General features: G+C 42.4%; 1 protein-coding gene across 3 annotated transcripts; it reads right to left on the bottom strand.

The window, feature by feature from the left end:
* Positions 1 to 273: 273 nt before the first annotated feature.
* PODN (podocan) lies at positions 274 to 22,862 on the bottom strand. Of its 3 annotated transcripts, none has more exons than XM_066192838.1 (11): positions 21,723 to 22,862; positions 19,090 to 19,334; positions 18,278 to 18,371; positions 16,637 to 16,701; positions 12,741 to 12,850; positions 10,341 to 10,497; positions 8,803 to 8,918; positions 6,313 to 6,970; positions 3,864 to 4,012; positions 2,024 to 2,231; positions 274 to 955 (listed from the first exon to the last, which is right to left on the bottom strand). In XM_066192838.1, the coding sequence occupies exons 1-10, from the start codon at positions 21,757 to 21,759 to the stop codon at positions 2,057 to 2,059; spliced, it is 1,806 nt and encodes a 601-aa protein (XP_066048935.1). In that variant the 5' UTR covers positions 21,760 to 22,862; the 3' UTR covers positions 274 to 955; positions 2,024 to 2,056. The 3 variants fall into 3 exon arrangements, with proteins under 3 accessions (XP_066048935.1, XP_066048936.1, XP_066048937.1); XM_066192839.1 differs by having other exon boundaries at positions 22,697 to 22,862; XM_066192840.1 differs by lacking the exons at positions 19,090 to 19,334; positions 21,723 to 22,862 and adding an exon at positions 18,471 to 18,666.

Raw genomic sequence — 22,862 nt, 5'->3', positions numbered from 1 at the left:
TTTAAGGTAGTATGACAGCAGGCACTGTCTCCAGCCTTGAACTAATTTCTCTAGACATTTAATGGTTTTCTCCTAAGACAGCCCACACTCAGTAATCTCTTCTACATCATTAGTCTCAGTCCTGCCTCTCAGCGTGAATGAGATAGACTATGGAAAATTCTACCACATCCTTTAGACTTCATCCTGTCACTCCATCCTCTGATCACACCTTTGGAAACATTCACCCAACTGCCCCAAGGGCAAACAACAGCAAGACAGAAACTTTACCAAAGCTTTCAAAGGCAGACATACAGATTTTTATATATATATATTCACAAGAGCAATTGTTTTATCTTAAAACCTTTCTAAAATAGGAATATACTGCAGGTTTTGGCAGTAGAGATAAAATATTACGGGATCCAGCCTTATTTTGTTTTTCTCATCCAAATATACACATTGTTATAACAGAGAAATAATTGCATCCAGAATTATTACTGCTGCTTGATGACCAAAATTCCTCATACACTGCTCTGCACATGAAACTACTGCAAATATCCACCTACCCCGGCCAACAACAGCTTCTTTTGGGTGGAGGAAAAGAAAAGAGGCATAAACATGGTTCACTTAAAATGCAGCGACAAAAATGGCATTTGAAGGCCTGTGTTCAAAACAGTCCCATGTTGTTATTACAGATGGAAACAGTGAGGGAAGAGGAACAGAAGAAACAAAAGCCAGCTTTTGTGAGTTCCAGAGCAATCCCTTATGATCCTGGGTCTTGTATAAGATGATTTGGAAGCTTTGGAAAGGCATTCAGGGTCTCTCCCTGAATAAGGCACTGAAACACACTGTATTCCATGAGCCTGGCCCAGTGCCATGACAGTTTCTGCGTAATTCATTGCACGTTTTGCTAAGTGTTCTCTGTGTATCTATATAGATATATACACATAGACATAGATGTGTTTTTCCGTATGTTTTCCTGCAAAACAGAAGCATAAAATAAGTTACATAATGGAATACAGATTTCAGAGTAGGACACACATAGTACCTGTTGACATGGCACACCTGCCCCAAAACTAAACCAGAGCTGCATTAATTTTGACTGTACCCTAAGTCTGTAGATGCAAATTATTTCTTGTTTAACAAAGTTTTCATATAGCCCAGCCACGAGGGCTGATGTTTGACTTCCTGAGTACCTTCTGGCCTTTTCAAGCCCCATCATCTTTTAAGCTTATTAGCACTATTCCTAGCAATTCCTTGTGTCATTCTCAGTGACAAAAAGTTGATTAGGGACAAAACTATTTTCTTCCCCACACTTAAGGGTTTAGATCTCTGGAAGCAAAGAGCAGTCCTGAACTTCATCATCTTTGAACACAAGATGCTTAAGAGATGCAGTAAATAGATCACTATTCTTATGGAAAAAATGCATATTCTTTAAATATCATTGTCTCTGTATCTTTTTTCTGCAGTTGAAAAGAGATTCAAGTAGAGACACTATTTTTTTTCCATAAGAAATACACTAAGTATAGCATTATTTTTCCTCTCTGAGTGGTCAGTGATTTAAATACTGCTTGAGACAGAATTTGTAATCTAATGACATTTAACAGACACCAATGGGTCTAATCTTACTTTAATTTGTCTAATTTTTAAATCGATTTTCACCTCATGTCTTCTGCACAAGCAAGCTTCAGTTTGTTCTTTGTTTTCCTTTTGAAGTATTTGCTTAAAAATATCATGAAATACCTTTGCATTTTTTATTATTGGAATTGGTGAACAAGGACCTGCATCTTTAACTACTGTGTCTGCTGTGGCTAGAAACAGAAGCCAATAAGAACAGTCCATTAAGAACTGAGATAAAACAGATATATACTGTTTCATTTTACAGAATACTGTATTTTCAACCCTTTTTGATTTGCCATGTTTTAGTGGAAGTCTTTAAGCTCAGGGTTCAGACACTCGTTATGCTTCAATCACGTGTGTGAATTGGAATTATTTACACAAGAGTCTGAGAACTGGGGTCATGATTCAACTCAACTACAGTTATTACCTCCCACATGATGGGATTATGTGAGTTCACATTTTATCTCAGTTCTTCTTCCTCTTCCTCTTCCTCATCTTCCATTTCCTCTTCTGAGTCATCCTTATTCTTTGAACTGTTGCTGAATTCAAGGTTCCCTTCAATATCCAGTACCTGTAAGTGCTTCAGATTTTGGAAGGTACTTTCTTTCAGTGCTCCAACTGCAATCTTATTAAACCTTAAACAAACCAAAATGCACCTCTGTTAAAATAAACCCATTTTTACATACAACACAGAAATGAGGAGACTAAGAGGAAACCATTCTGCAGCTACTCTACACTGACCCAAGTTACTCCAAGTTTACACTGACAACAGCATGCTAGAAGTGCTGACTCCTCTGGATGGGGGAAGAAAAAGAATTATATTATTGGAATTCCTCCCCCACAAATTCTTTCTCTTGCTATTCTCCTTTCCCCTTCCCAGAGAGGAAAGGCATCTGCTTCACAGCCCACATATTAAACTATAACCAATTTTTCATAAAATTCTGTGTCATTCCTTGACAGTTTAATTCTTCATCTACAAAACTCAAAACAAAGTAACCCTTTAAACACAAAGCATAATTTTTCAGCTGTTATTTGCATTTCCAGGAACATAAATAAACTAATCTGCAGTCTAAGAACCTGTCACATATACTGGTCCGTTACTTTGAACATGCTTAAAATTGTATTCTGTGTAATATTCCATATGTATATTATTGTTTCACAGCACTGCAGTGATTAATGGCCTCCCATTAAAAATACGACTGAGCCGGGGTGGAGTTGCCTCCTGATTATGTTAGTGAAACTGTTTTGCAAATTCCTTTTTTCTTTATACAGAAATATAGAATGTGGTATGTGGTTTCTGGTTCACATCCAAGCATTCACTAAAAATCTCATAAATGTGAGCAGCTGAATAGACAGACTGCTCTAATTTACACCAGACTTTGTAATTTTATTTGCTTGGTATGGAATCATTCATCCATAAAGGTATGCTCCAGAACTGTTCAGAAATATGGGGCACTTTAGGTGCATACAGACAAAATAAGACCATATTTAGTCTTGTGCAGCCTAGGCTTTTTGAACACATCCATTGGATAAGCTTAATCAAATATTCTGTAGGGATTCATAAATTACTTCTAATTAATATTTTCAATAATATTCCACCAGATTAAAACTGAATATATTATGGGGACTGATTCACTTCTTGTGGTATAAATCTTGAATCAGTTAAGTTGGTGCTTGAATCAGTTGTTACTGTGAGTTTACATTACTTGTAAAAGAAGGTCAGTATCTGTCATCTATATAAACAAAGTCCTCATCCAACTGACAGAGTGGGAAAAAAAAACAGCAAAGCCCCTAAACTGAGTTACGTAACTGTCACAGTTGTAACTTGTCACTTGTTTCTGACAGAGCTATCAAGGAAATGCAGACAACTCCAGGATTAGTCACACACACCTCACTGGAGGGGGATTTTGTCAAAATCCAGCGCCAACAGACACAGGCAAAACTGTACTTCTACAAGGGGACTGTAAACTCTTGACTCACAGCTGAATATTGGAATATGACATCATGTTAAACATTAATTGCCCAGAATTACTGGCATGCCCAGTCCATTCTAATAAGCATAGAAAAGACAAGCTCTCTAAAAAGAGCTTTTTGTGTGTATTCATGTCTTTTCTGAGCAGATGAATATAGTTTTGTTACATATTACTATAAACCAGAGATGCTTGTTCAGAAAGTAAGAATATTAAACACTTTCTAAAAAGTAAGCAATTATAAAGTGAATGAAGAAGGAAAAAATCTTGTGTGTTGAAGTGGAAACTTGACCTTACCTGAGGTAAATCCCCTTTATTTTGGGTGTGGATTCAAAAGCATTCTCAGAAACTGTTGTGATCTTGTTGTTCTGGAGATACAGATACTCCAGAGATTCTGGCAGGCCTGGTGGGATAGATGTCAGTTGGTTGCCAGCCATGTCTAGGGACTGCAAGGAAGAGACAACAAGGGGTCAAATAACTGAATTTAAATATTAGAAACACACCAGAAAGAGAATTAAGTTTTAAATTATATTTATTATAGAATAAACTAATTTAATCTACCTCTAATTTGCATTAAGGTAAGTGTGGCCAAGAAAATTCTACTCTCTTACACTCCTATTGAGCATCCTGATTTCGCATGATAGGTCATGCTGGTTTGTTTCAGAGTTCCAACATTTCTTTATCTCTGTCCCCAGGCATTAGCCCATGTCTGCTTTAAGTAAATTAAAAACAGGCTGGGTTTCAGATATGCAGGAGAATTCCTTGGCATTTGCTACTGCAAACACTTAGCTGGCTAAGGATGGTGATAGATGCAGTTCCACATAAAACCATCTGGAAATATTCTAACATGGAGAATGTATGAAGACAGCAGGACTAAAGGTCATGGTCGTTTCTCAGATTAATTTTATGCAAGAGAATGGGTCAGTAGAAATGTTTTGTTATCCTGTATTGTAATATTTTCATAGCACCAACCTGACACTCACTATTTACCCACTACTCAAAGCCACACTTCTGCAAACAATTGTCCTCATTCCCGTGTTTTTATTCCTCACATAATGCCAGTCTGGAAAACAATTATCATAGAACTATTGAATTGTTTAGGTTGGAAAAAAGCTTGAAGATCATTGACTCCAACTGTTAACCCAGTACTGCCAAGTCCATTATGTAAATGTCTCGCTTTGCAGTTGCAGTCTCCAGTGATTTCCATGGAAACAGTGTGGACTGAAGCATTTACTAAGCATATGCATGATCAAGATCTTTATGGATGGTTATTTGCCAAATTCACTCCAGTGCAACAACTCAGAAACCAACTGCACAGTTAAGCACTTCATGATAAAAAAGATTCAGCTGGAAACAACCAACAAGAAGTAACACTGTTCCAAAGAAAACCAACAGCCATAAATGCCCCATTAGTCCGGCAGAACTTTAAGTCTGTGCTATTATCTGAACCCTGCTTAATGGGAGTGGGGTTTGCTGTGGCCAATGGTTGAGTCAGCAACACCTCTGGCTTTACACCAGCTGCAAGGGAGTGAGAGTAGAACAAAAGTTCCACATAATTGTGAATCAGGACCTTTGAGAAGGAAAGCTCATCATTCAAACCAACAACTCCAGCTGCCCAACAGGGCCCATGACCATTTTTGGTGGAAAATAAAACAACCTACATTTTACTAAGGTACTGCAGAAAACCAGCGCCAGCAGTCTGTAATTTTCAACAGCATCTTCCTTCCAGACTGCTTTGCATGTTAAATATATTTGCACACACACTCACACACGTATCAGTGAGGCACCAAACAAATGCAAAAGGTATTATTAAAGCCAGGGACCAAATCTGATGCAAACAGCTCTGCAGACACTGTTGCTGCATTGCTGATTGACATTAACCGAGAAACAAGCTATTGGTTATTCCCAGACACAACAGAAAGGGAAACGTTCCTATAGATTAACATCAGGATTGTCTGAAAACACACTGGGGGCCAGTGTGACATATGCTCCATGTCCTTATCCCTGATCTGCTCTGAGATGTGCACACTTTGCCTGTGCAGTGACCTGACCATATGCCCCCTCCGTGGCTGCCATATGACACAGGCAATACCTTCCACTGCAGGAAAAGGGGCCGTTGCCTAAAAGGAAATGCAGACAAATCCTTCAGCCAGCGTAACAATTCTGAAAGGTCATTTTGCTCAGCATAAATGTGGTTGTTCCTGCCTGCCTTATGGTTTGTGTTTAACTTTCTCCAACAATTAAGCAAATGAGAAGACTGCTGATTGAATCCAGACCTCTGAGCTGCTCCCCAGGTGCCTTAGCCAGCTGAGCTGCTAAATCCTACAGCTTGGCTTGTCTGACTATAAGCTGATGTGGGGGCTTTGAGAATTAAGAGTGTTTTTGTTTATGCATTCCTTCCTCCTGCTGTCTCCACTCAGAGCTGATTTTAAATCTTTTGGGAGACGAGCTATTTGAAAGGCCTAATTTCAGTTTTAATGACAACACTCACTGATGTTTTTCTGAAAATATATAGGGCACTGTCAGCGTTCAGAAACAAAGCTGGACTGGCCAGCAGCAGAAGGTACCCACCTCTGGCACAATAGCACATCATTTCTACTCTAGGAACAGAGTGTGTAGCACTTAAAATGCAACCCCAAAACATGAGGACCAAGCACATTTAGCATTGGTGCTACATAATTTGATTTAGGCAGACAGACAAGGACATCAGCATCACTAAAACAATTAGAGAAGGTGATGTTTCTACCTGAAGACTGCTGAGTTCTCTCCATGCTCTTGAATAAATTGAATTTACTTTCAGTTTATTGTTGCTTAAATACAGTTCCCTCAGTTTTGTCATCCCAGACAAAGTCCCTTTTGGGATGATGCTTATCTCATTCTCCTTCAGCTTCAGAACCTGCAAGTTCTTTGGAAAGCCGTAAGGCACCGTGTGGAGATTGTTTCCAGAAAGATCCAGTGACTTGAGTTGCCGCAGTTTACGAAAGGCCTCCCGATGGATCTGGGGACTTGTGAGCTTGTTGTAGCTCAGGTTCAGCTCCTCAAGGAAGTAAGTGGTAGCAAAGTCATTCCTGGTAATCTCCGAGATCTGGTTATGAAGGATCATAAGCGTCTTCACTCGCCGGGGCAGCCCGCTGGGGATCCTCTCCAGCATGTTGTTGTACAGGTGGACAGTGTGCAGCTTCTTTAAGCCCTGGAAGGCTGAGGGGTGAATACCTCGGGCTTTTAATTTGTTATTGTGGAGCAGAAGGTACTCCAGGTTCTTAATTTGGGTCAAGACATCTCTGTCAATCACTTTAATTGCATTCTTCTCCAGATGGAGGAGGACGATGTTTCGAGGTAAACCACTTGGGATCTGTGAGAGGTTATTGCTGGACAAATCCAGATATTCAAGACTAGACAATTTCCTTGGGAAAGCAGGAAAGAAAACACTTTGATTTGCAAGGCGAAACAATAACCAGCTTCCTCAAAGATTTTACAATCTTTGCTTTACAGCCTTTTTACCCAGCACAGCTCCCACAACTGACTGCCCTCTTCTGACTCGTGATATGAGTGATGTGGACACCAAGACAGGGAGCTCCCATTTTGCCATTAGGGATTAGGACCTGGCACTGCCACCTCTCCCCAGCCACACCAACAAGAGAACATGCCAGAGTCCACAGACACCCAAATTGCCACTGAGCTGAGGCCTGAGATCAGTTTTGCGGTCCCAGCCAGCAACATATGAGCAATTTCAGTGAACAAACAGCACAAGGAAGATGCCATTGGAGCACCAGCAGAACACAGAGTTTAGCTCTTGGTTTCACAGAAAAAAAACCTGAGCATGAATAATTCCTGTCTCTCTGAAAATATATACTGAAACTTAAAGGCAGGTCGCTTTCTAGATGATGAAATGTTACTTTTATGAAAAGCCTCAGTCTCTTAGGCTAAGGTAGTGAACTTCTGACCCTCCAGTATTATGGAAGTGAGTCAGGGCTAGAGCTGCTTTGTGTAAGCTACTGAATCTGGATTCCACGGTCTCAGTTGAAGCTAAATTAAATCCTCAGACCAGCCACTTATACCAACTGGATGTGGATCAATGGCATTATATGCCAGAACTGAGGAACCTTGTATTCCCTTGTATTTCAAGTCAGTTTCTCAGTTCAAATTAGAGTTTTAATCTACTTAACACTATATAACCCATTGCAGATGACTAGAAAGTTCTCAGGAAACACGAGAACTAATGTGTTACAGACATTACTTACTGGTTACTACACTGCTAATCCAGCTATCCAAACATGCTCTGAATGAACAAATACAATCTTTAGGTAAAACACTTCACTGCTGCCATTTGCAAGGTTTCCCCAGGATGGGAATATCTTAACAGAAATTATAAGTCCAACATGACCTGGAGGTGGACTCAACACAGATATAGTAAATTACTAAGGGAGGTTTCTGGCAATGGAAAATGGAAAAGGAAAGGTACATTTTCATGTCTGGAGATCAGGACGGTTTACAGAACTAAATTGTGGGCAGGACCAATTGTGTGGTCTGGATTTTCAGGTAGAACACGGGCAGCATTTAGTGCAAGCAGAGGAAAAAAATGTTAAATTTTTGAAGTGCTAAGTCCCAGGTTAATCTAGGACAGCCAAAGGCTATTTTTGCTGCACCAGTTGGTAGCAAAGCTTTTGCAGCCATCTGGCTCTTGAGCAGCACCACTGCATCCCCGCCTGCTCCAGCAACCACCTGCACTGGGGTACAGCTGAACCAGGGGAATTCACAGCTGTGTGTCTGTGGCTGCTTTCAAGCCACCTTCACAGAAACACACATGTGGCTCCAGTGAAGATGAAGGTCTGGCTTTAATGCCCACTTGTAATGTGAAGTGCCCTAGAAACTGGAACGTCCCAGGTAACCTCACTTTTGATTGTTTTGGAAGAACAGAGAGTAGCTTTCAGTGTTGCTCTGGGTGGCTTTTCCCAGAAGGGACTTAGTACCTGGTGTGACTAGGTCTGTGGCAGGCAGGGAGTGGTGCAGTCTGATGTTCAGTATTCTGTCTTTTGTATGAAACTATTCTGCAACCACTCACCCAGACCTTTGCTCTTGAATGGCAGCATCTGCACCTCAGACTTTGCAGTGAAATGCATAACATCATCCAGCTTTTACTAACTTCACTTTGTACTGTGTCCTTTGTTCAGTAAGGACGACTGTCCCAGAGGGGGCAGACAGACACAGAGGTACAGAGTGCACATCTCAGTCTCACCAGAAAGTTTCGTTGTCCATTCCCTCGTTAGACAAGTAGTTATTCTGCAGATACAGCTCCCGCAGACCGGCAAGTTCGCTGAAGGCTCCTTTGGGAATCTTCTCCAGCTTGTTGCTCTAGAGTCACCAGAAGCACAAAGCACAGTGTTTGGCATGAATCAACACAACATTTGGGTTCTGTTCAACTAACACGGGCAATTAAACTTCAGAAGGGCTTGACATAAAATATTTAGGGGGCATTATAATGTGATGGACAGACCGCACCAGATTCATTTGTCAACTAATATAAAGTAGACACCAACACAGACCAATTTGTCTGAGTGTCTCAATAAATAGTAAATGAAAAAATCACATATAAAGTACACCTGTCAGATATTTTTGGTCCACTTTTGACTGCCTCTCATTTGTCACTGTCCTGTTTTTTCCAGTCAAAATCTCAAGGTAAATGTTACTACTGACAGATGGTGCACTTGCAAATAAAACACTCATTTCTCTGCTCCTCTCCTCTGTCCTTAACACAGCTGAGGACAGGAGGGAAGGAGATGAGTTCAAAGTGTAATCCTCAAAGTGTGAGACCCCTTGGGGAGATAATGATTATCTGTAAATGTCGAAAAAATGCAGGGGATAAGTAAGTTCATACTTTGGACAGAAATTCCAGCAATTTAAAAGACTGGTTGTATTTACTTTTCTTCAAGCTGGAGAAGCCTGTTCTCTAGAAGACTTTAACAGGAATTCTGGTGAAACCTTCAAGGGAAAAGAGAGCTGGGAGGCAGCACAGAGTCCAGGGCTGATAACAGACTCCAGTCTCTGCACGTCCAAGGAGCTGTCAACACTCAGAGCAAGCAGACCCAGGACTCCCCACTGCTGTGGCTCTCCCACTGCTAAGGCTCAGATCCCCAGCTCAGACATGATGAAGCGTTTTTATCAGAATCAGATGACATGGAATTAAAAATGCTGGAGAGTAGTTAACAGCACAACTCTGCTATTGTACTATTGCTGGAGGAGTTGTAGCAGTAGAGAGTGCCTGATCCAAACTGAACTGCCAGTTCAGTAGCAAGCAGCAGCCACTGATGCTGGGAAGCAGTGGTGTGTATGAAATGAGTGAGAAGAGCCAGTACAGTGGGCAAGCAGCTGTCAGGACAAGTGGCATTAGTGGCAAACTTATCTGGGAAGTCATGGAGACATGGCCATGGAATGGTGCACTTCCTGTTCCAATATGTATTAATATCCTTGTGTGCAGGGAGGATACCAACAATGCAACCACACACGGATTTGCAATACACCCCCCCGCAAACACAGAAAGGCATTTCTGCCCCCTGTGAGCATTCTGGTGATTTGCAAAAACACACCATTGCTTATGGACAAAAAAAAGGAAGGAGATGGGGACGGCTACTGTTGAGAATACAGCGGGCAAGGCTTAATGTGGGCCTGGGGATGTTTCCAGCCGCACTGGGATGTCTTGGCTGTGTGGAGTGAAACCCACACACACACAGTACTTTGTCACAATCCTAAAGGATTAAAAAACTTCGTTGTCATTACCTGTAAGTGTAATTTATATAGTGCTGGAGGGAGATTCTTTGGAACATACTTCAAGAAATTGCTGGACATGATGAGTATCTCCACATTATTAGAGCCATTGAACATATTATCAGGTAACCCAGCATCTGAAAGTTTGTTGTTATGAAGATACACAGATCTGTTGGAAGGAAGGGAAAGATGAAGTTCAACAGATAGGGAGATCTGGTGTTTTTGTTTACTGAGAGAAAGCTTAGTTTAAAACTTAATCTCAATCTTTTTTTCTTTCCTTGAGCTAATTAGAATTGTTTTTAAAATGTGCCCTTAAATTCAGCAAGGGATACAGACGCAAACCAAATGATCAGACCCAATATTCTCTGAAGGTTAGGTCGATTCAAAATTCAGATCTGCACACAAATACAAATTTCACAAGTGGCCTTAACTTCTTTACAAGAAACTGAGTGGAAGCCTGGAACTGTGCAGTACTTAGAAACACGGAATGTCAGTGTGGGGGCCTCTCTCAGAGGGTTAGAATTCATCTCTGTTTAACAGATCTGGCCCCAGTTCTAACTTTTATTTGGAATTGAGTCTGGGCTGCTTGGGCTTACAAGACCAGCCTGGAGGTCTCATAAGGAAGGACCATCTCTGAAACCTCCATTCTTTCTGCTCCCATGAAGGCTGGAAATACCCCAGGAAACAGTTTTTCTCCTACTCCTGGAATTCAGAATAGAATACTGACAGAAAGACAACAGATTTACTCAGTCTGGCAGACTGTTCTCTTTGCTGTGCTTTGGTTTTTAATGAGCCATTGGGATTGGGAGACAGAGTTTTTTACTTTTCCTTTGCCCTTCTTACTTTCAACCTTTAATACTCACAAAGTAGTTTCTCCAAACAGATTTTCAGAAACTGATTCATCCTTACACAGGTTTCAATTCTGTACAAAGCAATGTACCTCTATGAAGTTATTCCTTCTTTTTTCACTGGCATAACAGCTAAAATAATTCATTTTACTTCTTTTTAACAAAAGAAATCATAGGCTTTTAGTGACTTTGATTACCTCTTCCTTTCCTGGGTTTACCCCCAGATGCGGCAGGCAGCTAAATTTGTAGAGAGAGGTTAAAACTGCAAAAGTGTCAAAGTGAGCTTTTTCAGCTTGTTCCTGGATTCTCTACCAGTTTCAGAGAACTTGGCAACATCCTTCTGGAAGGAAGGAAAGGCTCAGTATGGAAATACAATTGTGTGATCACACACTCCAGGGAGTTCAGAGCTACACTGGAAGTATTGTTTACCCTGCATGGTCAGCTGTACTTTTAACTCACAAATATTTGCCTTTCTGAAAAACTTACTCTCCAAATAATCAGTCTGAGATCATGAACTCTGCTGGGGGCAAAAAAACCCAACTGAAACAACTGTGTTGGGATTTTGTATGAGTAACCTTGGAAATCAATCAGCTCTTAGTCTGATTAAAATTCATGTGGGTATAGAAGAGTGTGAAAATCACTTCAGGAAAGTCAATAACTTTAATATGGAATCAAAGCACAGCAGCATCTCCACCTGAGATTATGGAAGAAAACATGTATAAATCTAGCTTCTTTCATCATGAGATATTGCCAGAATCTGTGAGTGACTCGGCCCTTTCAGCTTCCAAGAGCCTAAGAGACCAAAGGCCCAGGAAGTGCAGAGCAGCTCCAGCTTTCAATGAATTCAGTAGGAATGGAGAGTTCTTCAGTTCATCACAAGGCTGGGCTGTAGGGGCTCAGCTGGGTCAGGTGTAATTAACTCCTTCCAAACCCGGCTCCATCAATTGCTCCCAGCAGTCTGGGATGTCTTTGCAGGATCTGGATGGTGCAGGGTGTGGATGCTGCAGATTACTCAAAACCCCTTTAGGAAAGCCTGCAGCTCACAGGAGGTGGTCTGTGTCCGTCTGAGTTTGACATGGATGTGCTGCTGTCAATCCAGATCAGAAAATCACAGCCTGAACCTAGCAGAGACCTTTGGCAGCAGATCTGGAGTATGAACCCTTTCTGAAGGTGCTGAAGTGCTTACCTTGAATACAACTGAGTTCTACTGCACTGAGTGCTGTACTGTCCACCTGATTTTACTTCTAAAAATGAACAGACTATGATAAAACTAGAAATTTCTAAACAGCTAATGTCCATTTTGAGAAACTAAATTGTTATTTTCAACTCAAACACACAAATAAAATGGGGACAATTTCATTTTATATTTGCAGAAGTGTTTGGCAGTTAGCAAAAGCCCTTGGAATGTGTTTGTTTGATCCTTCATGCTGAGAATAACAAACAGTTTCTTACCAAAAACACAAGTAGGCAATAATATAGTTTAGCCAGATAGTTTCTTATCACCCACCAACTGCATCCAAGCAGTGGCAGAACACCAGTATTGTTTTACTTCCCAGTCCCTTACCTCAAGTTTGGTTTCTGTCCAAATGTGAGCCCATATATCTTAGTGAGATAATTTGCTGCAAAATCTGCACTGATCAAGGTATTTGGTAGGAATTTTGGAGCCACTGTTAGCTGTAAAAGAAATATACAGGGGAGTTCCAATGAAATGCAGCAAATGTTTTAACCAAGTATTAGAGCAGCAGCAAAACACTTGCAAATTTATCTTCCCTAAACAGGCAAAGGTAAATTAAACTGAGCGTAGATTGCATGAACAAAAACAAATTGTCCTCACTCACTAATCTCTCCAGGAAGGAGACAGACTTTTGCTCTAAGATATGAAAATGTTTGTTTTGGTTGGAAGGGCCCTGTCTCTTTTTGGTGGAAGAAATCAAGAAATTGTTGTTCAGAGAGCAAACACTTTGCTTGTTATTGTTCCTAATTCCTCAGTCTGCTGTGCCAGAAAACCTCCAACCCCCCTCACAGTGACCTACTGCTTATTCTCTAATGAAAGCGTAGTGTGGAGGGGAGGTGTCACTTCACACATCTGCTCCACTGCATCCATTGGTGATGATCTCTGCAAGGGGGATTCAGGCTCCCAAAGAGACTTCTGAGCCAAATGATGGGATATTGAATGGCACTTCAAAGCAAAGTGTTACAGCAATACTTTGTTCAATAAACAAGTGATGCATCAGGAAATACAGAAAGGCCCTGTCCTCAAAACTTTGTAGCTGACAACAGGTATGGGATTGAATGTGTTGCTCTTGTTGCTTTTTTTGTCAGTGATTTTAAAAGCTAACAATGCCTGCATCTGAACAAACTGGTGGAGTGAAAAGCAATGATCAAAAAAGCTCAGTTTTAGAGCGCATCCAGGTAATACAATAGCCAGCTTCACTGAGTGGCTGTAAATAACAAAGTCGTTCACCTACAAACCAAGAATACAGGTGACAATCCAGGCTGGATGGAGGACAGTTTGCTGGGAAGCAGAAACCCAGCAGCTTTATGCATCAAGATAAAGCCTTTGGGAAACAATCTTAGCACAGTGGTGTAAGAGATGATCCTTGAGTAGAGAAGACACTGAATTGCAGTGGGCAGGTGCAGCCACCCTGGTTCCAGGTGTTCACTGCAGTACTGATGAGGCCACTCATGTTTTATGTGCACTCCAAAGGGCTCTTTCCTAAGGAGATACTGAATTCTTTGAGATCAGGATGGGAAACTGGAGCAGTGGAAGAGATCTGCCTTCTAGCTTGAAGTTCATGGAATCTGTAATCTTCCTCACAGCTCTGTTGTGTGAAACAGAACCTGATCCTTGCAGCCTACAAAGCACAGCAAGACTCACATAACGAGAAACCATATTTTTCAAACTTTTATTACCATAGAACTGCAGTGGGTTATGAATAATAGTGTAAAACCAAAAATATTTAAAATATTAACACTGTGTGAAAGAAGAGACACTTTATTGGAGAACTGCCTAACCCAAGCCCTAAACCATGTATTTATCTAAAGGGTGTCTACACCCCTCTCTACTGGTGTGTCAAGAGTGCATTGATGAACTCCATCCATGAACTTACAATTTACTGGACTCATAAAACAGTCTTTTAAAAAAATCTGAATGCATTATTTACTGTTTTTCATTTTCAGCTGTCCCAAACACTCCATCCTTAGCCTGTCTTGAACATTAAATGGTCACAAACACAAAAAAGCTCTTTCCCACAAATCACACTCCTATCAGCATTTCCAGATGGTTTGTGAGCACTGGAATGAGCCATTCCTCATATTCCTGCAGTTGCTCTTGGCTTTGGTGGTAATCTCTCACCTCCTGATCTGGGAGATAAGATTTCAGGGAGCTGGATAAAAGCACTCATCTCTGACTAAGAAGGTCTGACAGTGCCTCAGAAAGAAATAAGTCTCTGCCATGATGTAATACTGACAGTTCAGACACAGGAAACAAGACTTAATCATTTTCATACACAGTGGTACATTAAAGCTTTTGTCCAGTCAGTTAGGTCATAACTTTTGCACAAAGCAAAGGGCATGGGCTCAGACATGTGAAATAATCAGAGACATCAGAACCACAAGAAAGAGGAAAGAAAAAGAGAAGTTTAATCCAAAAAGAGTTTTCACTTGCTCAGGATTTTGCTTTGGCATTTCAGCACTTGGTCATGAGACTGATTTTCACTGATTACCTCCTTGAAGGACTCATGCTGGATTGTTTCAAGTGTTAGCAAAAATAAAGTTGACTTGAATAACTTTGTCTAATTTATTGCCTAACAAGAAGCAATCTGCCATTTCCCCTACTGCAATTTTCATTCAACTTTACTGCTGCACCTTCCTTTCCATATGGCAGAGTGTTTCTCCACTGTTAACAAATGAATTCAGAAAGTTAATGCAAAAATCCTTACGAGTTTTACTTCAATAAAAACAGAAGTGCTGGATCGGGGTGAATCCCATACCACTTTGAGGATATGGGGAAATGTAAACCTTCTGTCCCCAAAATCACCTGCTTATAGTCAATAATAATGATAGCTCAGGATCTGATCTATCATTTGGGGCACCAGTTTCTCTCATTAACAAGGTTTAGTGTGCACTCGGTTTGAGAGATACAAAGCATGAGAGTGGGGTGAAAAATTAAAAAGGAAACTAAAGCATCCACTCTTTAAGTATTTGTTACTCACAGGCCACAAAAGGCTTTTAGTCTCCTATATTTCTTTTCTCTGACCAACTATGCCAGTTTAATGAAAGATGATTTACCTACATCTGATAGGATCCCAGTGGAAGATAGAGGAGCATTAAGATAATCCATAAAACAAGGAGCAAACTACCAGCAAATCCCTGCTCTCCTCCAGACACCACAGTAACTTGATCCACAGTGTTTCCTGCTGCAGAGGAGATGCAGTTTGAAGCCAATCTGGTTTGTCCTGGCTTGTGATTTATACAGAAATGTGTTATTTTTGTGGGTCCACAGCTCCTCACTATAACTACTTGTGACATTCGCTGATGTTTGCAATTTCTTTTGGGATTCTTTTCTCTCTGCAGCAAAGCCAGAAAAACCAAACACTTTTGTTTTGTTACACAGGGAAAATCAGAGTGCAAGGTTCTGGAATATTAGTCACAGTCTGGCTTGTTTCTTTTTATGGAGTTATTAACTGCCAAGATTGTTACATGGAAATAGTGCTTGAAAGAGAGAAAAGAACACAATGTTACTGTACTAAGGAATGGGTTCTATTCTCAATCACTCCATACAGAAATGTATGGAGTGATTTTGGATGTGTCTTGGCCTGACTGAAACCTGAATGTAGCCACATGTATTTAATCAGAACATCAAATGGTCCCAGATTTTAAGAGGATAATAAAATACATATACAGACATGCAGAGAGAGAGAGGGATGGAAGGGCAGGATTTTTGTAGACAAAGAAGCTCTGCTTGATGTTTTAACTTATATTTTTCTGTGGATCCCAATTTCTTCTGTAGCAAATATTTGTGGGCAATCACTGGGGATAAAGGAAGGCATAAAAGGAACCACCCAGATGCAAGGGTAGGTGAGAAGCTATTTAATTTCCTAGCTTTGACAGGAAAGATGTGCTTTTGTCAATACATCCAACCTGGGTCATAATAGGAAAGCACCTGGGCTCTTCTCCATCAAAAGAAGTTCAGCTCCTACCACCACAGCTAAGAGAATAAATTAATGACTGGAACGGTTTCACTGTGACACAAATAAACAAGTGTTCAAAATATCCCTGCATGCGTAGCCTCTAAACTTCTCACACACTGCTTTGACCTTGAATGAACCTGTGTTAGGATATCACTTTAGCACAGTTTTACTTATGTAGTGTGTACATTTTAAAAGAATTGACAACTTGCTCATTTAATTTTCAGAACACAATTGGAAAAGAGCTCTGAAAGGCTTCAGAGCCTCTTACCTTATTGTTTGCCAGGTATAGGTAATTCAGGTTCTCCAGATGCTCAAAAGCTTCCTCTGGCAACCCTTAAAAACAGGAATAACTGATCAGTGACATTTACTGCCTTTCTGAGTGAAAGTACCAGAGGGCAGCTGTCCCTCTCAGTATCTTCCACATGAGATTGAAACACTTTTTATAGCCACTGAAACAATCTGATTCAGATCTATTGATGTCTTTTTTTTTAATTGGAAAAAAACCTAAACCCACAAACCAAATCAAACAATACACACTCGTTAAGAGCAATGGAGGACTATTTAAAATCCTGATCAGACAAGGCTTGTGTCCAAGCCCATTGGCAGGTGTCAGGTACAGAGCTGTGTGGATCTGCTCTCTGGCTGATTATCAGTGCTTGCAGCAACCACACTATCTGAGAACCTTCCCCTGTAATCTGCATAAGATTCAGCAAGTCTTTTTTCTTGCAAGGATATAATCAGAGGTTGCTTAATGATCAGATCAGCCTGATGCATGACTGTATTGCCAAAATAACCCTGGTACCTGCATGTCACAACCTTTCTCTTGCTCTGCCTCTCCACAATAGATAACCAAACAGTAACCAGCTGAGAGAGCTGATCCAACTCAGGATCAGCTTATACTCCCCCAATAATAATTAATTTTCAGCTGAGTCACTTCACATCCAGCTGATCACACAAGCACAATTGCTGTCACAGTGGAAGGACTGCAAGTAACACTTTCACCTGACACTTAGATAACCATGAGTCAAAGGTGAAGCTATTTCCCATGTCAAAACATGTTGGAAACTCAGGGCTGCACTGAAGCTTGTGAAAGAAGACATGAAGGCCTAAAGATAATAATGTCAAAGTCTGGATAGATTAAGCACGGCTTTCCTTGTGCTATGTAAGATTGCTGTGCCTTAGGGCCCATGTATAATGTGCCCACATCCTCAATAAATTTTGTTCTCTATCATTTCAATGAAGATAAAAAAGAGCATTCAGATCAACTGGGTGACACATAAATTAATAATAATTACACCTTTTGTATCCCATATCCTCCTCTCTTACTTTTTACTCCAGTTCCTCCGTTTCTTTTGCTTCCCTCACTAACCCCGTGTTAAGTTTCTCTAATAAGCATAAGACTGAGCAAGCAAAACCTGTCTACAAAAATCAAAATGATCTGAGAAGGATAGAAATGTCCTTATTTGCAATATGTATGTAAATTCATACCAAATTTGACAAGGACAAAACTGGACCAAACTGCCCTGAGTGACCAGACTGAACTAAACAAGGTCATTCAGGAGGAAATCATTCAGCATGTGGACGTTTCTGGTTCTCAAGTGCATTGCATGGAAGTGCCTGTGGGACCAGAGGGAGTTTCCTGGATGAGGAGATCTCACGCCACAGCACACGAGCTGCTGCCAGGTTCTCCTCCACTGCTTCAGCAGGGCTGCATTCTTCCACACTGACTCTTGTGTTTCGGATGATAAAGTGTCTCCATGCTCTGTGTGGTGGCCAGAGGAGTGAGGCTCACAGCAACCCACTCCAACCAAGGCAATCCATCACCCTGGCTTTCCTTATCAGCACTCACTGGCCTCATTGTATCAGCTGGTGTTCTGGAGGCACAGGCTCTGTCCACCCCGTGGCTCACCTTTTGAAGTCAGCCTGTTGTTTTGCAAATTGAGAGTTTCCAGTCTATAAAGACGAGCAAGCTCTTCTGGAAAGATTTCTTCTATTTGGTTATTCTAAGAAAGTGGAGAGTATTAATCATCAACAAAGTAATCCAAGAAGGATCCCAGTAAACCCAGACTGTGAACTTCAGTAAAATCTGGAAGTCAACCCACCATGTCAGATCCTTGTCAAGACTTATCTCATAATGAGCCAAACTCAGATCTCAAACCCAAAACATGCAACCCCCCAGGCGCATTTGAAAGCCTGACTTCTGCTTATCTCCAGGAATATCCAGCTTGTGCACCAGCAGCACACAAAGGGTGTGACTAGGCCTGGCAAGGCCCACAGTCCATCTGCCACAGCCAAACCTTGTAGCTGCAGCAAAGCTTTTGCTGCAAGGTTGGCATGGTGGAGTTCCGAGCTTATGGCTTCTGTTATTCGTGGGTTGTTTTAAAAGCCACTGGTCACGGACAGAGAGCATCAAACTAGGCTCACTTGCACTGGTTATACTGTGACTAACATGCTGACCATTAATGGGCGGTTCTAGTTGCCAACAAATTGTTAATTTTGACAAAAATTCTTCTCATGGGGCTGTGAGAGAATGTGGAGCTCTTTTTGCCCTCCCTGGATGCGAGGGTGGAGGATGCCGATAACCAGGTGCACTCGTCGAGCTCAGGAGCCGCGCCTGCTGCACCCGCTGCTGCCGCCCGGAGCCGAGGAGGGGCTGAGGGGAGGCGCCGGGGCTCAGGGGCGGCATGAGGCCGCGGGGGAGGAGACGGATCTCGCCCTTACCTGCAGGGAGAGGTGGTTGGTCAGCTCGGGCAGCAGCAGCGGGAACTCCTTGAGGTCGATGCCGCCGCAGTCCACGACGCCCTCCTGGGTGCAGCCGCAGTCGCGGGGGCAGGCGGGGCCGGGCCCGGGCCGCCGCCGCTCCGGGCCGCCCTCGGCGAAGTCGCTGTCGGCGGCGCAGCCCAGGGCCAGCAGCGCCGGGAGCCCCAGCAGCGCCAGCAGCGCCCGGCCGCCGGCGGGCATCGCCCCTGCGGGCCGGACAGCGGGTCAGCGCCGCGGGGCAGCGCCGGCGGGGCCCGGCCGAGCCCCGCAACCCCGGCCCGGCCGGGGCCGGCCCCGCCGCCGCCCGCCCGCTGTCCCGGGGCGCTTTCGCGTGCCCTCAAGGCGCTCCGGGCGCTGCGCCGCCCAAGCGGTGTGTCCCGGGTACAGCCGGCGGCCCGGCAGCGTCCCCCGCACGGGCCCCGACTCCCCGAGTTATTTATTGCCTTTTTCATTTTGAGAAACGCCAGATGATCCCGCAGATGTAGGGAAGAGGTTATGCAATGTTAGTTCAATGTGGTTGTCTGTCGCACCGTTCCTCACAGTTTTGCATAGGAAGAAAATCTTCTCGTTATTTAAACAGAGAGGCTGGTCAAGAGTGACTCTCCGAGGGGCTGCTACGCGTGCATCGAGCAATAACAAAACCTTGCAGCTACTGAAAACAGAATGGGCTTCCTATGGATTTTGGACAGTGCTGATCTGAACCTAAGACACTTGGCTAACGTTCAGCTTTTATCTTTCTGGCAGCAGGTTAAAATAATCCAAACAGAAGTTGAGTATCTACTGGAGCCGCCAGCTGGCCCTAACCCAGCCCCCTCGGCCCCAGTTGCTGCCCTTCTCAGATTTCATACAGAAAGGTTTGCACTCAGGGCTGGTTATGCCTGTCATTTATCCTCTCAGCTATTCCTCATAGAAGGATTTGACAGCGATGAGAAAGACTTGGGGTGATCTTTTAAGGTGAAAAGGCACAATGGATTCATGACCTTATGAAATAAACACTCTCTTCACCTCTGATAGCCCAGATTCCTTCTTTGCCTCAGAAACGAGAACCCCTCAGAGGCAGAGTGGCAGCTGTCAGAACTGCGTATCTCCATTTACATCCATTCACAAATCTTTGCAGCTTTGCACCAGGAGCTCTCACAGAGAGTTTGGGTGCTTGGCAAGCATTGGAGACATGCTGCTCTCAGTGATAGGCATGAAAGTCTAAAGTAAGTTTTTGAAATACTGACTTGTACTTAAAGAAATGGGAGCAAGTGGGACTACAGAGCAGAGCATCCCAAAACATGGATGCTGGTTTTGCTTTAGTCCTGTCATTGCCATAGACATGCTGGGTGGACGATTTTAAGCATTTATCATTGTTTGCTTGATCCCTCTTTCCCCTGTTCCACTATTTTACAGCTTCCATATCTGTAATAGCTGAATATAATGAAATTCATCTCTTTTATAGAACTTTCCTTGTAGGGCAGATATTAACATTGAGACCAAAATTGGCCATGTGAGTATGCCAACAATGGATTAGTAAAATCCTTAGTATTTGGTGACCTAATCTCAGAAAATATTTCAAAAATCTTAGAGAAAATATTCTCAGAAAGTATTTCAGATCTCTAAGAAATTGTTTTTCCTGTATAACAGTTTGTCCTTATAGGTAATTGCCAAAGAAACCATAGACAGAAAACCTTGCCTCTCAATCAACTCTGCTGTACCAGTATCAACACTGTTCCCACAGCACAGTTACATCATGGTAGGTCTTGGGCTCCCTACATTTGCAACACGCTGCCTTTTCCACATCTGTTGCTGAAAAGATGTTAGAAAACAAACATGAAATATTCTATCTATTGCACACTAAGGTTTTGAGACAATCTCACCCCCTTATCAATATGCAAGTGTCTGCTACAATGTCTTTGGAGGGAATGCTGCTCTAGCACAGGGAGACACTTTGGACCGAGGAACATCTGTGTACATCTGGAGCACAGGCAGTAAAACCAGGCATTTTTACTTCAAAGGCAGGCTGAGGTAACTCACTTCACTTCAACTCATTCCCATGGGCCTGATTCAAAGCCTTGTTAAGAAAGCTTCTACAGGAGTAGCTCAAAACCCACTACAAAGAGTCAGTCCTCTTCCCTTGCTGTAGGTGGTCTTTGGAGCAGGTCCCACTACCCAAAGTGGAGTGACACTGAAACCAGCTCAGGGGTTTCTGTGGCTGCATCTTTCTGAATCCAGAAACAACTGATACCTGCACTTTGGTGCCTCACAGCATGAGAGTGCTGCAAAAGGCACAGTCTCAAGAGGTAAACTGAAGTTTCAGGAGTTACTGAATGCTTCTCAGTGATTACACTGCCCCCACACAATCACTTTCAAAAGATCTCATCTCTGTTATCTATTATTCTCCACACACATTCTCACAGGACACACACACACAGATGGAAAAACATCCACTGAAGGAGAGGATTCTCCTTCAAAATCAACAGGTTAACTGAGTTTGTTACACTGAGTATCCTTGCTAAAAGCTGCAGCTGAAAGGCAGGCTGCTGCTGCAGGTTGTCTGAAAAGCCAGCTTAAACAAAAAAACAAAAACAAAAACAAAAACAAAAACTCACCTTTGCTGTCAGAAATCAGATGAATGGAGAAGAACATTTCTCTTGCCCCCACAGGCTCTCTCAGCTCATGCCATGTCAGTAATATGCACTGAGCTCAGAGCAAGTCTCCCCTTTCCAAGCCAGATCCTTTCCAGATGTGAGCAGCAGAATTGGAGAGAGTAACAGGCAACCCTCTACCAGTGAGAGCTTCCTGCACTTCCCAACGAAATCGGAGAGGAATTTTCCAAAGTCACCATATGGGAAAATGTGAGTAGGAAAGAGGAAGCAGCTATGGCCTGAACATAAAGACTTGGGAAATAAACAATCTCCCATTACTTTTATCAACAGAGTTTGCAGGATCTGTGAGTGAAGCCAAAAGCCAGCATGCAGGAATTGGCAGAAGAGAAGCAGAGACAGTGTGTGTGCTTCTGCATTTCATTGCAGGGCACTGGAGCTGCACCCTTACTAGATCTTTGAGCTCAGCTGCATTCAACCCAAAGCTGAATTCCAGGTGGGAATGTCCTCCCATTCTCTGGGGGTCTGGTTCAAATTAGCTAGGAACAGATAGACCAGCAGTTTTTCCTGCATTTTGTCTTCTTCCCCTTTAAGTCTCCCTCTTTTTCAATACATCAGCTGATCTTCAGGGACCAGGGATCAATAGGCTGAAATTAAAAAGTACTACAGGCAAAGTCCCCGAATTTACTGTGACACCCCATCCACTCAATTTTTCTTTATTTCTATGCCCTGCATTACAGCACTAACACCAGAACTTTCCACCACATACACACACTCACAGACACAGACATTCAGCCCAGAAGCATCACATTTCTTATCTCCCTGTTCTTGGTGAAAGAACAGGAACAGACTGTTGATAACATTATGCTCCAAGTCCAGCAATACTCCCAAGAGAGCAACACAGCTTTTTGTCCCTGACAGCAGTTACTATATTAAATATAAAGCCACCTGTGAGTGCCCTGCAGTGCTCCATACAGTACCTCCACAAAACTTGCAGAAGATCTGTCCTCACCAATAACACGACCTCCTTGCTGAATTCCAAAGAAGGGACACTGATTCTTTCCTCTCCACTCCAGCTGAACTAAAGTCTAAAGCAATTAAGTTATTTCCTCCCTCTCTTCATCCAGGCTTATATCAACTGGAACT

The sequence above is a fragment of the Chamaea fasciata genome, unplaced genomic scaffold, assembly GCF_029207755.1.
Source record: "Chamaea fasciata isolate MVZ Bird 193981 ecotype frontalis unplaced genomic scaffold, bChaFas1.0.hap1 SCAF_10, whole genome shotgun sequence".
Taxonomy (NCBI): domain Eukaryota; kingdom Metazoa; phylum Chordata; class Aves; order Passeriformes; family Sylviidae; genus Chamaea; species Chamaea fasciata.
The sequence above is the reverse complement of the archived record's forward strand: the minus strand, read 5'-3'. Positions and strand labels throughout refer to the sequence as shown.

Coding starts and splice junctions, on each gene's coding strand:
- PODN (XM_066192838.1), bottom strand. CDS start 21,759: ATGTTCTTCTCCATTCATCTGATTTCTGACAGCAAAG. Junction 8,919..10,340: donor TATATAAATTACACTTACAG/GTAATGACAACG, acceptor TGGTGACTCTAG/AGCAACAAGCTGGAGAAGAT. Junction 4,013..6,312: donor GAGAACTCAGCAGTCTTCAG/GTAGAAACATCA, acceptor TCTTCCTTGCAG/TCCCTAGACATGGCTGGCAA.